We start from the raw sequence: 17,585 nt of genomic DNA on the forward strand, positions 1-17,585 counted from the left end.
GGGTCGGACACTTTTGGAATAAGAACGATGACTGTTTCATTAACGCCGAGTGGCATTATTCCTGTCCGGAAGAACTCTTTCACTGCATGGATAATATCATTTTTTAAAACAGCCCAGTTCCTCTGAAGTGCATCTAGACAAAATGACACTCTGTCCGGATTCCTAAAGCAGGTACTCAGCTTTTCCATGCATGCACCCGCACACATTATAGAGTAATTAGAAATGCACTATTTGTTTATTTTTTAGTGAACCAAATATATTTGTTTCTGTCTCTGTCCCTTTCTCCCTGCTTCGTTGGCACAAACATGAAAAAGATGCAGATCGTAAAGGCCACTCTCGCTCTCCTTTTCTTATTCCTTCGGCGCTTTATGTCAGATCCATGGATAATAATATCAGAAAATAAAGTTTGGAACTTGGAAGCATATGCTAACTATTGGTACTGTATAAACCATATATGTGTACCGGCAATGTTCGCTGAATCACTGGCCTGATTAGAGAGAGAGAGAGAAAGATCCTTCAGACAAGAGGCAAAAAAGGAACTGGACGTGACAAGTATACTGATGCGTTGTCTGCTATGTGGACGTCAAATTTTGATTCTCGTCCTTTTGAACATCTCCTGCAAACTGGACACCAAAAATTGTACTGTGGCTGCTGGGATTCGAGCCCAGGTCTCCACGGCCACAACGTGGAATTCTCACCACTAAACTACAGCCACATGTTTGTCCATTTGTTAAATTTCAATTATAAGACTCTAATTAGCCTGTTCTAATTATGAGTCTTAGGTTATCATATGAGTAGTTCTCTCTTTCCTGTAGTAGTTTGTAAAACTCTGTGGTTTTTTATTAAATTAAACTGATGGAAAGAGTCTCTTTATCAAAAAAACAAGAGCTTCTAGCTGTAATAAGCTATCTAATGTCGCTCTGTTCGTCCTTCTCGGCTTATACCAAGCTGTACATTGTTGTTTTTGCATGCCGCGAAGGAAAAGAAGGAAGAAAATTATTTAAAACAAAACTGGCTGCACTCCAAAGCTACTCATAAGGTCAAAAATTTGCCCTTTGAGCGATTATTTTTTGATGAAAAGGGATCGTCTCCGCCTCATTTCCTTTTGAAAAACGAGACAACAAAACGTAAGAACTATTCATAGCGCTCGGGCCACACCAAAGCAGCGGCCGGGGAAGTCTAACGATGCAGAGCACAAAGGAAACCCTATGAAGGATTATTTATTGTAGTCTCTTTTGTGGAGGATTCAATAATGATGCACATACCAGCGACGAAATTACTCTACGGACGACAGATACCAGCCGAACTGTGGACGACGGGAGGATTCAACGGCTGGATGCCCTTTATCGTCTGCAAATCGTCCAGAGTGTGTCGTTTGTGTAGCACAGCTCTACCAGCGAGTGTACGCGCACACAGACACACAGAACACCACGGTGCGAGCAACATACCCGAGAATTGATGGACATCGGGGATAAATCCACGGATATCGTTAAGTTTGTGCAGAGCAGTAGGATTTGATCATTTGAAACACCAAACCTGGCCCGTGCTGGCCCGTCCGTCCCCACATATATTTCTTCACATCCGTTTTCCGGACTAAACCCTAGTCACTTCACTCTACTCCCGTCTGTCACCCAAGTTCCCGTCCAGCGATCTCCAGCCTTCTCCGGCATGACGGGCAGCGGATCTGAGTCTTACACATTCAGATCCGTCGACTCCGAACTCATCCCACGCGGCCCAGAGGCAGAGATGACCATCCGGCTAGTGCTCCGCCGCAGACTTCGGAGTCCTTCCATCGGGAATCGATTTCTTCCGCCTAAATGACGCATGGATTTGCCGCCAGATGTGACATCGTTGCCTCACTGGAGGCGGTGCGGCCCGTCTGGCGTCCGAATGCGGTGACGGACGCACAGTCCCTCCATTGGCGCGCCGAGCATGAGGACACACCACGGGTGTCCTTCGACGCAAACATGGCACGACAGCCCTCACAATGGTGGACGTTGGCGAGGCGGGGTCGTATTCTCCGGCGCCCCGTATGTGCACCAGTTCGGGCACCGCAACCGCGTCATGGTGGATGTCACCGGGTCATCCTAGGACGGATCCATCATCGATTTGACGTCCATCGGCGCTGTCAAGGTTCTGGGCACCGACGAGAAAGAGTAGGGCATGGGACACGGGGACGCCTTAAGTCCCGTGAATCGGATCGTGTCCCATGCCCGGCTCTACATTGTCGGTGACCGGACCAACACTCTGGAGAGCGCTGCCGACCGCCGGACATGGCCGCGGCGGAGTCGGACGAGCTCCGCTTAAGATTAAGGTTTACGTTGCATGTCACAGTTTTGATATGCGGTTTCTAATTTGAGTTGTCCGGTTGTGGAATGGATTATTTGAGGCGTGACCGATCACTGTACAGACGTGTCTGTGGGCGTTTGAGGGGATTTGAAGTCCTGATTGTAGATGCTATTACACGTCGTGGTCATTTGGTTCGCTGGCCATACGTGCACCTCTCTTTATCATCACTTGGTTGACGATACTGCTAACACTAGTTAAGTGGGGTTAAGAACGCTAGACAGTTGGTTAGCAAGCTAAACAAAGAGAGCCAATCATAAGTGCGAGCTTGCAACCGGCCGTGCATGTCCTGCAGCATCCAACGATGGCCCGCTGATGGGGTTGCTAAACAACGAGAAGAATAAAGAAAACGAGAAATACTGTCTCGTCCAGTTTGCCTCAGTCAGTCCCGTCACCGTTGCAGCCATAAACTAGATAGAAATCCAGCCTGAAAAGGAACGCTGCGCGCAATTTTTTAGGTTCGTACGCCGTGTAGTGTGGTTGACGAGTTGAGCACCATCTCCTCTAGAGTATCTAAAACAAAACAAGGAGGCCTGCCCATACGTTTACAGTAACGAGAAAACTGACGGAACCAGTAGACGGTGTCATCGCCCGGCACATGCACACGCAGATCAGTAGTCCTCCTGGAATTATGATCGCACGTTCCGTGCGCCGCCGCATGCATGCATGTATGCATACGCATGTGGCTCGCCCGCCGGAAAGAAGTGAAGGGACTGTCCCCTGGACTGATGGCGGAGCTGCGCTGCTCAGTCGCTTTCCTCCAATCGGTGTGCGTCCAGCTGCATGCATGCATGCGCTTGGTCGTCACTGGAATAAAAGATCGGGGGAGCTGGCCGCAACTTGACACGCTTCTCGCCTTCTTTGATTGATCGCTCCATGCAATGCTGATGAGTACTAGCTCGTGGAAATGTCTCGGGGTCTGAAAAAGGAATGTGGTACGGAGTACTACCCTCTTGTATTCGTAGTACGAGAGCACTGCCAAATCGTTGGTCGTTCGGATATGGTATGGTGTGTTGCGTCTAGCAACACGGGTGAGCTTTTATACTCGACACGCACGTACGTCCATGCCTGGAACTCCAGATATTGTCCCGATCGACGCGCCCAAGTACGCACCAAGCCCTTTTTTTGGAGGAAGTAAGAAAACAAATTGAGGAAGGTACGCACCAAGCTGTTGAATCAATGATTTGCTGCCGCTGTTATATACTCCAGTACTGGGCATATACGGTGCGACTAAACAAGGGCTGACGGTTCAGTGTTGCAAGTGAACTTTTCCTATGTTTCCTCTGTCGTGCTGGTATCCGTGTGATGGAGTTGGGTAGGAGGAAGGGGGTTTTGTGACATGCAGGCGGGGGCACACGAATTAAGGGCCGCACAGCTGTGCCAAAATTCAAAAATCTATTTGTGTACAATAGCGTTTTAAACTTGTTCAAGATTTGGATATCTGTATCTGCGTGTAACGCCATTGTATATCAAAACCGTATACCTATTCTTGTTGGTCATGTGGGGTAGCCTAATATACGATAAGATTTGTCATTCTTCGCATCTCTTGAAGTACATCTAGGATATCAACAACATCAGTGGACTTTTCTATCCAAAGATTTTTGTAATTTTTTTTATGTACTTGTATGTTTTTGTTCATAATTGTTTGTTCTCGTACAACAATTTGAAATGTATAATACTGGTCGAATCTTGTCACTGATGTTTTTCTGTTGTGTATGGATGATTCAACTCACTTGTTTAGTTTGTAGTACCTATATGTTTGATATATCAACTCGGTGTACTATGAAATACTATGATCTTGAATCTTACAAGGGGAATTATACTGCTACTTGTGTTGACATGTAGCTAAAAGCAAATTGTGTTAAGATAGATCTCCGAGAACTCGTCGTCACCATCGTCGCCACTATCTCTACCGCCCACCACATTGCCATCTTTGTTGGTACTTGAGATTGACAGTCGCCATGTGGCTGTCGTTGCCTAGGACAGAGAGAGGCAGACATGCGAGATAGGAGAGGGTGAGATGGCCGGCCTTTGGCCAGACAACAACCGATCGAGCGACTAAGAGACCCCGCCGTCACTAACGGCCATCAGGTGGGCGCCGTCTCGCCGCATTGATGTGGGACCACCCTGAATCACTACCTAACTCAAACCGACATATTTAGCAAAAGATGAAGTGAATTTAGGTAGGTTTCGGCAAAAAAATTAGAAGTGATAGTTCTAGGGTAAGCGGTCGCAAGGCAGGGAAAATGGAGGATTTGTTTCTGCTCTATCCTTTACCGCACCGATGGATTCAGTTTCAGTGGATAGAGCTTGTGTCCTATTTTTGCTAGTTTTTGGCTATTCACTCGTGTATTGTCCATTCACTCTTGTTTGTTCTTGGTTCGACTCTAATGTATCATGGGTGACTATGACATATCCTATTATTACGCATGGTATCCCATCGTTATTTGTGCAATATAATTTTCTTTTACAGTACCTCGTCAATAGGGCGGGGAACTCTCGCAATTGCTCTAAGAAGAAGGGGTTGACCCCATTAGTGAGGGAAACCGGATTAAAAAACCATACATCTCTCGGTTAATTGAGTAAAATAGAACGAAAACCAAATGCAAACAGGAAAGACACAAAAGTGAATAGAGCAATCGCCTCTGCTTTCTCCAATAAAATTGGGAGTTTGCTAGTATGTTTTAAACCAGATGGTTGACTTAAGCCGTTCTAAGCAGCGTGGACGGTATTCGAACGCTTCATTGTGAAAATATACTAAGGCAAGGAAAGAAAATCATGTAGTTTCATTACAGAAAACCATTTATGACCTCGCATGGCACAAGAACAACGTGCTCCATTTTGATGCGCAACATATGCACATCAATCGTTTGGGAACGAACTCAGCATGGCTGGCGAACCAACCTGTGGTTGAGATGGTTAGGTGGACAGTGATATCCCCAACCCACCAGGATTCAAATCCTGGTGCTCGCATTATTCCAGGATTTATTTCAGGATTTTCGGCGATGCGCTTTCAGTGGGAGGAGACGTTTCCGTCGACGACGAGGCGCTTACGGTTGCTTCGTAAATCTTAAGATGATATGCCGGCTCAGTCTCTCGGAGGTGCTCATATGGTTAGGGTGTGCGTGTGTGGTTCATAGGGATAAGTGTATGCGCGTGTATATGAGCACTTGTGTCTGTACTGATGTAAAAAAAAACTCAGCATGGCTGATTAATCCTAGGAATTAGGGGGAGCCTTTTGTGCTCGGTGCGCCAAAAGATAATACTAATGTCTTGCGTGATCGGGGGCAGGAGCCAACGCGTGCAAGCTGCGGTGCGCTGGGTTGGGTTGCACGGACTGCCCCAGGTTGGTACTGGATGCCGATCTCGTCCCGGTGTCGTGTCGCGCGCAGCGACACAAAAACTACTAGCGCTCATCGTGGCAAAAATGCTATCCCTTCAGTTTGCACCGACCCCAAAGCCCCAGCGGCCTTCCCAGTGCCGGTATATATAGCCCTCCCCGTCCCGCTCTTCAACTCCACCACCCACTTCCTGCAGCTCGCAACCAAGCCTCCCAACCAGCTGAGAGCTAGCAGGAGCAGCAAGCGAACCAACGACTCCTCCGGTCGCTCGTCGGAGCCAGGCAAGGCAACGCAGCATGTGTAACCTCATCACGATCCCGTCGGTCGCCTGGCTGCGCCGCGCCGTGCGCCGGTGGCGCGCCCGCCGCTCCACCTCCACCCCGGTGCCGGCGGGGCACGTCGCGGTCTGCGCGGACGGCGCGCGGTTCATGGTGCGGCTGGCGCACCTCAGCCACCCCGCGTTCCTGGAGCTGCTCAGGCAGGCGGAGGAGGAGTACGGCTTCCCGTCCGGCGCCTCCGGCCCTGTCGCACTCCCCTGCGACGAGGACCGCCTCCGCGACGTCCTCCGCCGCGTCTCTTCCTCGTCCGACTCCACGGAGCCGCGCCGCTCCTCCTTCTGCCGCCGCCGCGGCGACTCGCGGCCGCTGCTGCAGGCGGTGGCCTTCCTGTGAGCGCGCCCGCGCGGCGGCACCGAACGATCCAGCAACGCAGCGCCCAATTTCTGGGTGCCAGAGCAGCAACTGGTGACAGACTCAGCACTCCGGACGCGGGAAAAAGACGAAGGCCATCAAGACCGTTCGGGCCAGCGTGGCGGCGTGCTCCCGTGCCGTGCCCAGCGTATTGCCGGCCGGCGATCGGGCGCGTACTGGAGCTGCGTAGTACAGTGCGTGATGGGGAAGTGATGTTACATGCTAGTAACTGATTGATTGAGGAAGGCGACGATTTTTTGGGTTCTTTTTCTCTGTAACGACCACTCAACTCGCCTGTGCAAATCCTTGCCGAGGCATAGGAGTAAATTAATTAATAAAGATTTGATTGATTGTTCTTGCTGTACATGCAATTTGTCGTCGTTTGTGATTCATGCAAGTTTTCGCCGATGTGGCGAGACCTGTCTTGGCCATTAATCATTAGCCCTTTTTTGCAAAAATTAATCATGGGTATGCCTAGGACACATCTAGATGTGACATAGTTATGTCACATCTAAACTGATGTCCACTCTTTTTGTGGTCTATTTTTTTAAGTTTTTTTATTTCTTGTTGCTGCATTATATATTTGTGGGAGCTTAGATGTGACATCCTTAAAATACATCTAGATGTAAATTAGACAAACCGATTAATCATTAGCCCAAGCCTTGTAAGATAAAGGCATTTTTCTTTCGAAACTGTAAGATAAATACATTGGTTCCGTTAATAAAATCGAAAGTCAAGCACTCTCCTAAAGAAATGCATTAGCCTGACTCGCAGCGCCATCCAAAAGCATGTCCCGATATTCACAAAAGAAAAAAGTGTGGCAAATGGCGCTGCGATTACCTTCAAAGTGGATTTTAAGAAAACATATGATAAGGTCAAATGGTCCTTCCTCCAGCAAGCCTTACGTATAAAGGGGTTCAATGAATCTTGGAGATCCTAGGTGGATTCATTCATACAGAAAGACAGTGTCGGGATAAAAATCAATAATAACACTGGACATTTCTTCCAGACACATAAGGGGTTACGATAGGGGGACTTCATGTCTCCTGTGCTGTTCAACATTGTAGTGGATATGTTGGCTCTTATTGGTCGGGCAAAAGAAAGTGGCCAAGTAGGAGGACTCGTTCCCCACCTTGTAGAGGGGGGCGTTTCCGTTCTACAATATGCGGATGACACTATTATTTTCATGGAACATGATCTTGCAAAAGCTAGGAATATGAAGCTTGTGTTATACCTATTCGAGAAATTGTCTGGACTAAAAATCAACTTCAACAAAAGCAAATTGTTATGCTTTGGGAGAGTGAAAGAGGAACAAGACGAATACACACAATTGTTCGGTTGTGAAATGGGATCTCTACCCTTTAGTTATCTAGGAATCCCAATTCACCATAAGCATTTAACAAATAAAGAATAGAAATGTATAGAAAATAGATTTAAAAAAGACTAAGTTGCTGGAAGGGCAAGCTAATGTCGTACGGAGGCCGGCTGGACTTGATCAATTCGGTTTTGACAAGTCTGCCGATGTTCCTCTTATCCTTCTTTCAAGTACCGTAGGGATACAGAAAAGACTAGACTTCTATCGATCCCAGTTTTTTTTGGCAAAGTGATGAGGCCAAATAGAAATACAGATTGGCTAGATGGGCTATTATTTGTAGACCAAAGAAACATGGTGGGTTAGGGGTCGGAAATCTAGAAGTAAAGAATAGATGTCTACTTAGCAAATGACTATACAGACTATCTGATGAGACCGAGGGTATGTGGGTACAAATATTGCGGAATAAGTACCTTCACTCTGGGACTTTGGGATAGGTAACCGCTAGGCCAACAGACTCACCCTTTTGAAAGGGGTTAATGAAGACAAAGGTAACTTTCTTCCGACCGGGGAAGTTTCTAGTTGGCAATGGTACCAATACTAGATTCTGGGAGGATGCATGTCTAGGGGATACGCCTCTGGCTGTGCAAGGCCCTTCCTTTTATAGTATTGTGCAACGTAAGGAGGATTATGTTTCCACAATATTAAATTCGATACCGCTTAATATCCATTTTAGGAGATCCCTAGTAGGAGAACGTTGGGATGCTTGGTTGCAATTGGTCCGTAGGTTGATGGACATTCAATTATCAGATTAGGCTGATACAATTCGCTGGAACTTAACTTCGACGGGAGTCTTCTCAGTGAAATCTATGTTATATGGACTTAATTGATACCAGGCCATTGTCGAGGTCATTGCACTTTTGAAAGATTAAAGTTCCACTTTGAATTAAAATCTTTATGTGGTTTGTTCACCAAAAAGTTTTTCTCACCGAAGATAATCTGGCAAAAAGGAATTGGTTTGGTAATTCTAGATGCTGCTTTTGTGATCAAAATGAATCAATTTAACACCTCTTTTTTGAGTGTCCACTTGCAAAATTATTATGGCGATCAATACATATTGCTTTTAACGTACACCCTCCAACGAGTATAAACACGTTATTTGGGACGTAGCTTAATGGCGTAGACAGTCACGTAGCTAAACATATTCGGACAGGGATATGTGCTTTATTTTGGGCTATACGGAATACTAGGAATGGTTTGATTTTTAATGGAACAAACTTCACTAATGTTTAGCAGGTTATTTACAAAGCTACAGCTTGGATCCGTATGTGGTCATTACTCAATCATGCAGACTTCAGAGAGTTTTTGGATATTGGGTGCAACCGTTGGAAGATGGTTGCATGGACTATCTTCAGCCGATTTGGGTGACAAGCTAATAATAGACTAGGTGTGTAGGTATCATAGTCTATTTTTTATCGCCGAATGTGGCACTTTTCCCGTTATGTTTCGTTTTAAGCTCGGACTATGAGTTTTGCAGGACCTTGAGATTTTGTTACGTTTTTATTTAATAATATGACTGCATGCATCGATTAATGTAGAGACCGGGGTTATCCTTCTTTTCAAAAAAAAAAATCCACCATGGTATCAAAACCTTAAAGATACTCTAACCGAGTGTAGCTCAATTAGTTAGGTTCGTTGTTGTGCAATTGTACATTCGTACCCATCCAGATTTAATTTCTAGATTTAGTATTATTAGTACGAATGCTATTCTAGATTTATTTTAGAATTTAACGGTTTTACTCTTTGAGTGGTAAATGATGTGTATCAATCGAAGTCGGTCATACATACAAGCTTACAATCACCCATACAAAAGAACGCACGCACATCCTATCCCTATGAGTACCTCTGAGAGACTGATCCGACGTATTATCTTCAGATTGATGAAGTCACTACCAACGTCTTCGTAGTGGACGGAAATATCTTCTCTCACTGACCGCACATCACCACATGACCTGAAATAAATTCAGAAAAATGCGAGCGCCAATGTTATTAATTCTGAGACTAGAATTCTGATAGGCAGGGATACCATTCCTCTAACCATCCAACCATAACCATAGGAATGGTTGGTTCGCAAGGACGTGTAGCTGTTGGTTCAATGAGGTGACAAATTCTTAATTCCACTCGCTTGCTATCCATGCGACCACGCCGATAGCGTTATAATTATCTGCTGCAAGGTTTGCTTGCACGGCCGCGCCACGTTGCCGGCGGCGAGCGTTGGACAGGTGGACAGGTCTTCTGGCAGTCTCATGTGGGCAATTCCGAACAAAAGCAAACACTACCTGTTGATTAGGAACTCCTGCACGTGATCATGGCAAGTAAAACAAGACATCCAACGGCGAGCATGTATGGCAGAATCTGAACCTCTTCTCCTCTCATGTAGGGCGACCAGGTGACTTGACTGGCCGAATAAGGTTCAGATCCACACACCGGCAATATTTTGTTATCGATCGAGCAAACGCGGCGGCGCCACGTAGTGAGGCAACCGTAACACACAAAAATGTTCGTGGGTTTTTGTTGTTTTCACATGCCTCTGCATGCAGATATTGCTGCTGATTCTCAGTCCAATCTTGAATGCATTTTCTATCAGACAGAACGGGACAAAGAGCTCGGCTGAAACCACGCAGGGTCTGTCTGACGATTCTGAAACTTACGCGGCTCCCTGTCTCCCTCCCCCCTCGCTCCTTCGTGCGCGTGCATGGTGAGTGGTAAAAACAGGACAAAAGAACAGGCGTGTCAGAAGACAAACGCGACTTCAGTCGCAGTCGCCGAGTCAGCTGAAACTCACCGGCCATCATCTCCCGACCGTATATATCCGCTTCGATTAAAATTTTGCGCCGCATCCAGCGATCTCAGCTGAAAAGGTAGAGTAGTGTATCGCGGCCTCGACCGGTCGACCGGCGGGCAGGTATGTACGTGTCACGGCGCAGGGCCGTCGCCTGCACATGCGGGGAATCCCGTGGCGGGGGCGATGATCACGGCGTCCCGTGGACTGATCGACTGTTCCAACCCAAGTCCGTGCGTCCGGCGTCCCATCTGCTGTCGAGATCACGATCTCACCGCTGCTGTGCATGTGCGTGAACAATGCGTTCGAGAGGGAGACGGCCGTCTTACTCTTACTGTAGACGTGTACAGTGTAGGATACCGGCAGTATACATATGTACACGCGTGACCGGCCGGCCGGGTGCATGCACATCCGCATCGGCATCGCCGCATCGGTCCTTCCGGACGTCTATAAAGTTTGTACTAACCGTGAGTGTCGAGTACAAGTACTGCTCCTTGCTCCTTGCTCATTGTCATGATTGGCGTCGCCCCGTGCACGCCACCAACTCAACCCATCTTCTTCGTCCGGATTAGATTGCCCAAGCTTCTACTCCCTCCGTAAAATGTAAGAGCGTTTAGATCACGGCTAGTACAGCTAACTGCCCGGTCGACATGTATGTTCTTGCTGGCTACCCAGGTCATCTGAAAATGAAAGTGCTACAGTATATATCAACTGCCTTGGTTGTACTGACCGTAGGTACGTGACTATCAAGTACAAGTACAAGTACTGCTCCTTCTCATGATTGGCGCGTCACTCACAAACCCATGCTCTTCGGATTAAACCGCCCAAGCTCTTCTAGCTGCTCGATCGTCGCATCGTGTATGCTACCCAGCTCATCTGAAAGTGAAGGTGATACAGCATCATCAAACTGCCTTTCGTGGTTGTTTGGATAGAGAATATTAGCGCCGAGTTTTAGGAAAGCAGGTTTTAAGCAGATTTTTTGGTAAACCGGTATTACTTATTTTTCGGTGCATAATCAATTTAAGCAAATCTTTGTTTGGGTTATGGAAGGTGTGAAACCAGCGTACGCATATCCTTGTTTGGAGCCTGGTTCGCCTTTGACTATTCCCTCGCCTCTAGAAAAAAATATATCCGTTCTCCTACCCCTGAGCTCGTGGCCTTCCCAAAGCGCTCGTCACTTTCCCCAATTTGGCCGGACGGCAGCCTCCAAATCTCCGATTCGTCGTCGCCTTTGCCTCCTGCCAACACCACCACTTCTCGGCGGCTCGCCCTCTCCGTGTCCAGTTAATCACTGCTCGTCCCCAACTCGTAGAAGCCACAGCTCGCCTCCCCTCTGCCATGGACGACATGGCGCACGCGCGCCGCTGGCGGTCGATTTCCCTCGATGCCTAGGTTGCCGCCTCTATCTCCACTTCGTCCGTTCCTGCATAGGCTTTGTACGGCTTTGGTAGTCAGCCCGCCGGAGCCCAAAATAAGGACAGGGACATCGGTCTCGCCTGCGTCGTCGTCAAGCGCAAGCTCCTGGTGGATGCTCTGCGCCGTCCTTGGCGCCTTCGTCCTCGTCGATGTCTCTACCATCATCAGCCTACTCCATGGCCTGCCATCAGACAAGTACATCCACGCTCTCAAGAAGGTGCTCCAATTCTTCAACCGCAGAAATGTGAGTACTACTTCACTTCACAGAGCCAAAAAGGTACCTGCTTGCCTATGAAAGATCTATTATCTTGGCATGTTCAGGTTCATATAGGCTAGCCGATTGATCTCACCAGAATTTATGTGCACAGAGTAGCTATTTAGTTCAGACTTACAAGTTCATTTTTCAGATTGTTACTACCTTACAAGGTTAGTAGCTTAGTCCTGTCTATTTAGTTCATCCATCTCACAAACTACAAAAGGCATAGAGAGCTTTTACTGACTGCTTCATTAGGTGAAAAGCGTGGCAAGAAATATTATTCAGCAGTGCGATCATCTCTAGCTGTAGAGATAGAGAGAGTGTGCTTGAATCTAAAGAGAATAGAAAGTTCCTGGACCTACCAAGGAATGAAAAGATATAATGATAAATATGCCGTGTATATGAAATAAAGATCAAAATAAATATTGCAGTTCTTAATCATCATCTTCTTCTTCCTGTGTGGTACGCCGTTGATGATAAGCCCACAACTGTTGAGCGATGCCTGCACGTAATCGCTCACCAGCAACTCGATCATCTTCTTGTACATTTGCTTGCCCTCGAACTTGTTGGTCACATGTGTCAACATTTCCTTCTGTTCCCTCTTGTTCATAAAGCTGAAACAACTCATCATCCCTATCAACCTTCCTTATGAAGTTATGGATGATGCAACAAGCCATAACAATTTGGACCTGTTTTTTGTAAGGATAAGGGATTCCTCCATTCCTTGTTAATATTGGAAATCGAGCTTTTAGAACACCAAAAGTGCGTTCTACAACATTCCGTAGTTGTGCATGTAGATGGTTGAACAGATCCTTCTCACTACTATACCGACGATTAGTTCCACGAAAAGAACCAATGTGATAGCGATCTCCACGGTAGGGGGCAATAAATCTTGGAGTATTTGCGTAGCCCGAGTCAACGAGATAAAATTTACCTACATGTAAAGTTTGATATCACACTCAAATTTCTATGATATAATCATATGTTTGAGACAATGAAGATAATTTTTACTTGCATGCATGTAAAATTCATGTATTTAATTTTTTACCTTCTGGAACAACAAAGCCACCATCTGTAACAGCCCACCGTAAAACGGCCTGATCCGATGCAGAACCTTCCCATCCAGCAGCCACATATAAAAATGTCATGTCAAATGACACTACTGCCATTACATTTTGAGAGGGATAACCATGCCCGTTTCTGTATGGAGTTTGCTTATCAAGCTTGATTTTTGCATTAATATGTGTCCCATCAATTGCTCCTATGCAGTTCTGTTGGTAAAATTGTAAATTAGAATGTAAGGTTTAAACTTTGATGCAAGTCATATGAAAAAGGAACATGTTCTTGAGATACGATATATACCTTGAAGTATGGGTAGTACCTTTCATCGCCCAATATTTTTGTTGGAACTTCATTAGCCGGATCAGTTATGCAAGCATCACGCAAACCATTTATGGCTTTTAAAACTCTCTTGAAGTGTCGACTAATTGTTTCCCCTGAATGTTGAAATCTATCCTGGAGAACACGATTCCTAACATTGTGCCCAATTGTATGTAGAAATATCACTAGTTGTTCATTCACATCCATCCGCTTTGTATCCTTAAGTAAATTCCTCTCGCACAATGCATCTCGCAGTAAGCAGAAGGTGTGCTTATCAACGCGAAGTTGTTCATAAAATCTAACTGGATGCCCTTCTAACCACTCTTTAGTTTTCTGAGCACCAGTTAATTTGGAAGTATTACGTGGTGTTTTGAATAGTCTTCCGAACATCACATATTGAAAAAGTGACACTACAGAAATATTATGAATAACCATCTGCTCAGAATCAGAATATTCTTCATTTGCCATATCTTCCATCACTGTCCTTTAGCTGATAGATACACTTTCTGTTAAATGGCGGGATAAGAATCATGTAATGAGCGAAAGAATGACATTGCATCATTGTTGTGTGAAACTAATCAGCATAAATGAAATGTATGCCATCAATTTTATATTTTGGGTTCTTTATTGATCTGAAGAACATACATATATATAACTCCAAATATCAAGGGTAGGAATTTATAATTGGATCATATGATTAACAAGCAGCACCAACCAAACAAATATATAAATTTCCAACTGACATTGATTGTTTGAAAACAAAATTATAGAAGGATTAATGAAAAATTGCACATATGACTTAATCTCAACACTCAAAGGTACGCTACAAGAAAAAGAACTACGCATTGTCAACCCAAAGAGACCGAGTCTCTTCATCCATCTCCACGAAAATTGCCCTTTTATTGGCATGTTCAAATGCTTCTGCAGCTTTCAATTTTTTATTTGCCTCAAGTCCAGGCATGCTATTTAATATCTTCATACATGCTTTGACTGAGTAAGCTTCTATCTGTTGTGCTGCATTTTTCTTTGATTCAGCGATGATGAGTGATGCGTCCGCTAGGCGATCAATTGCGTTTATAGCATCATCAGCTGATCGCTTATGCCCCTTTGAAGGTTCTTGTGATCCACTTGCATTGCACTTCTTCTTTTTCTCTGCCTTATTGCTATTAGGCTTCTTAGGACAATCAATAGTGGAATCATTTATTTCATCAGATTCTACTTGTACTACCTCATTCAGATCAATATGTGCTTTAATTGTTTCACCTTTCCCTTTGCTAGATACAGCACCTAGTCCGGATGCAGTAGAGCTCGCACATATGTCTTGCAGGCCTATCCAACTAGGCCACACTTTATCACGGTATTCTTGAATATTCTTATCCTTCTGCAGTTTGTAAGTTCGTTGTTAGTGTACTGGTCAAGTGTATGATATGGCAATTACATAAAAATTAATATGCTTAAACTTACCAAAATGAGTTCCGCCCATTTTTCTTCTGGAGCTTTGATCATTTTGTCATCGTCATCCCAACCAAATCCTGTGTGTTTTAGAAGTCTGTCCATGGTAGCATAACAACTCCTGTAGTACTTATGACGATTTTTTATTTGTTGCAACTCAAGTTTGTCTACCTTTGACTCATTGAACTGTTCTAGGATTTCACGCCATGCTTTTTTTGTGTATCCTGTTCCTTCCTTCCCTCCATTTATAGTTTGATCTTTTAGTATGTTCAGCAATATTTTGTCCTCTGAAGATTTCCATGTGTGGCGCTTTGTGACCTGCTTATCGGTCTTTTCCTTCTTAATACTTTTGATTTGGTCATCCATATTTCCTAAAGGGAAATAAAGCAATAAAATGATTACTAGTTAAATCATGTAGGTTACGCGAATACTGCAATCTTTGTTACCTTTGGCACTAATTATGATCTAAGGAAATTATCATGAAGGGCATTGCATCTACAAGGATGGCCTATACTGTAGTAAAAACAAGAACCTGCCAATTTATATATGTGTCTAATCTATAGGAATAATTGGCTATTCATAACTCAAGTAAACACACAGATGGTACAGATTTGCAATTTCAGTTTCGTAGTTGCACTCATGTACTTAAAGCATGAACCTTCTCGCTACAAATTTTAGTATGTTGATCAGTTCATGATTATGGAAGTTACCTGTAGGATGACGAATCTGCAAATTGAATGCTGCTGATGAAAACAAGTTCAGGAAGAGATCCCTTGTCTTCCCAGCAGCGGCCAACTGCCAATAATCGGTGTTCCCAGCCTAGCGCCGGCGGCCAGGGAATCGGTGATCACAACAGGTGTTAGCGGCTAGCCATTGAACTAGGTTTCCAGATCTGTTTTGCCGAGGTTTGTTCTACCACCGTCCAGTTTATATAGAAGCGATGGAAAAAATGGCGCGTGGAAGTGGCTGCGGGAGGGAAGAAATGGCGCCAATAAGTTTGTTGAGGGAGGAGCGGAGAGAAAAAAGTTTGTTACCGAGAGTTTTCTGTAATCTTGTTTTCTCAAAAACGAGTATTAGTCGTTTTTGATAAAACGCAGTTTCCTGGCTTTGTGGAAACATAATTTTAGATATCCACGCTTTTGTTGAAGGCCCCAAACATGGTTTTAGTTTGTTGGGCGGTTATATGAGCTCACGGAAAACTAGTTTGGCTAATCCAATGTATCCAAACAAGTTCAAGTCGTATGCAAATCCTTGCTTGTTTAATTGTTTTTCGGTGGAAGTCATATGCAAATGTGGTACCACATGACATTGTTGCGGAGTCAGCCACATGCTCCCATATGCCACACCACGACAAGCATATGCATGCATGTATTACATGGATTCATCATTTGCACTTCACTCACGGGCCACCCACTACCTGCATACGCCGATTAGTTAAGTAAGCAAACGACGATGACCTCAACTGCGTATTGCCGTGTGTACTTGACAGCTGACACGTAGAGCATCTAGGGAAGCACCGGATAAATTAAGCTCCAGTCTTGGTGCCGTATGGAACCTTAGCTTATTATTGGCTTGATTGTAAGCCTAGATACATGCATCAAATCATGTAAATCTCTTTGCCACATTAACTTTTGTTCCGTTCCCACACACTAAACTAATGTGAGATCGGATAAGATCAGGACCTCCCTGTTATGTGAAGACTCGTAAAAAAGTACTAAAGGGGAGGAGAATATGGATATACACGCACGCTTAAATCATTTTGAAATTTCTGTCGAACAAGAAGCTAGTTAAAGACTTGCATCATCATGAAAAATGTACCTTCTAGCTCATAGCATGCATTGTTCAACTACACCCCACAAGGGTTGCTCACAACAAAATGACTTGACAATTGAAAAGTTGAGCAACGGAAGTCAACCACTCGTAAATCCACATGGGGAAATGAGTTGGTACGTTTATGACTTTTGGGAGGAAAATTAACATGATGGACGGCTTCTTTTCCAGCGATTGGAAGGACGGGCAAAGGCTATGCGCCTGTAGTAGAGTGGGCGGACCGACGCGGTAGCAAATTGCATTGACGCTGGAGCACATCCCTTGTCTTAGAATTGGTGGCGACTGCAATTTCTTACAAAATGGAAGAGAATATCTTCTCCGGCCTTCACATCTAAAGATCATGCACAGGACTGATATACTCCATCAACAAGGGGTATGTTGGACCAGGGCTTAGACCAAGATTTTGAGGTCGAATCACATTGTCCAAGCCTCCAAGGTGCCATATAATAGCGGTAATCTTGAATATCAACATTGTCTCTGACATATAACTTTGACCAGTAATTTATATTGGAATATGTTTATAAAATCTACCTTAGAGGAATTAAGGCCACAAATATGCACATATATATTGGCAAATTTTAACCATGCATGCGCGGGAGGGGGTGGGGGAGCAGGATCCCCACCTAAAATATATTTCAAAGAGGCTCATATTTACCGAGATGTGAGATATTCCAGGCAGCCGCCACATTCTGCCAGGGCATTATCATGCATGTGTTTTGGA

General features: G+C 45.0%; 2 protein-coding genes, 1 long non-coding RNA gene and 1 other non-coding gene across 4 annotated transcripts; 2 read left to right on the forward strand and 2 right to left on the reverse strand.

The window, feature by feature from the left end:
- Positions 1-643: 643 nt before the first annotated feature.
- Positions 644-715, reverse strand: TRNAH-GUG. The gene has a single exon. It is a non-coding gene; the product is annotated as a tRNA-His (tRNA).
- A 5,174-nt stretch (positions 716-5,889) lies between these two features.
- LOC119368505 (auxin-responsive protein SAUR21-like) lies at positions 5,890-6,702 on the forward strand. Its single transcript, XM_037633744.1, has one exon. It carries the CDS (start codon positions 5,984-5,986, stop codon positions 6,356-6,358), a length of 375 nt encoding a protein of 124 aa, XP_037489641.1. The 5' UTR covers positions 5,890-5,983; the 3' UTR covers positions 6,359-6,702.
- Positions 6,703-11,908: 5,206 nt separating this feature from the next.
- Positions 11,909-16,222, forward strand: LOC119365939. Its single transcript, XR_005175828.1, has 4 exons — positions 11,909-12,190; positions 14,618-14,695; positions 14,861-14,939; positions 15,751-16,222. It is a non-coding gene; the product is annotated as an uncharacterized LOC119365939 (long non-coding RNA).
- On the reverse strand, positions 12,304-15,685 carry LOC119365938. The gene is made up of 5 exons (XM_037631587.1): positions 15,047-15,685; positions 14,495-14,963; positions 13,565-13,632; positions 13,251-13,473; positions 12,304-13,136 (listed from the first exon to the last, which is right to left on the reverse strand). Exons 1-5 carry the CDS (start codon positions 15,398-15,400, stop codon positions 12,637-12,639), a joined length of 1,614 nt encoding a protein of 537 aa, XP_037487484.1. The 5' UTR covers positions 15,401-15,685; the 3' UTR covers positions 12,304-12,636.
- Positions 16,223-17,585: the final 1,363 nt, after the last annotated feature.

Source organism: Triticum dicoccoides, chromosome 2B (genome assembly GCF_002162155.2).
Source record: "Triticum dicoccoides isolate Atlit2015 ecotype Zavitan chromosome 2B, WEW_v2.0, whole genome shotgun sequence".
NCBI classification, from domain to species: Eukaryota; Viridiplantae; Streptophyta; class Magnoliopsida; order Poales; family Poaceae; genus Triticum; species Triticum dicoccoides.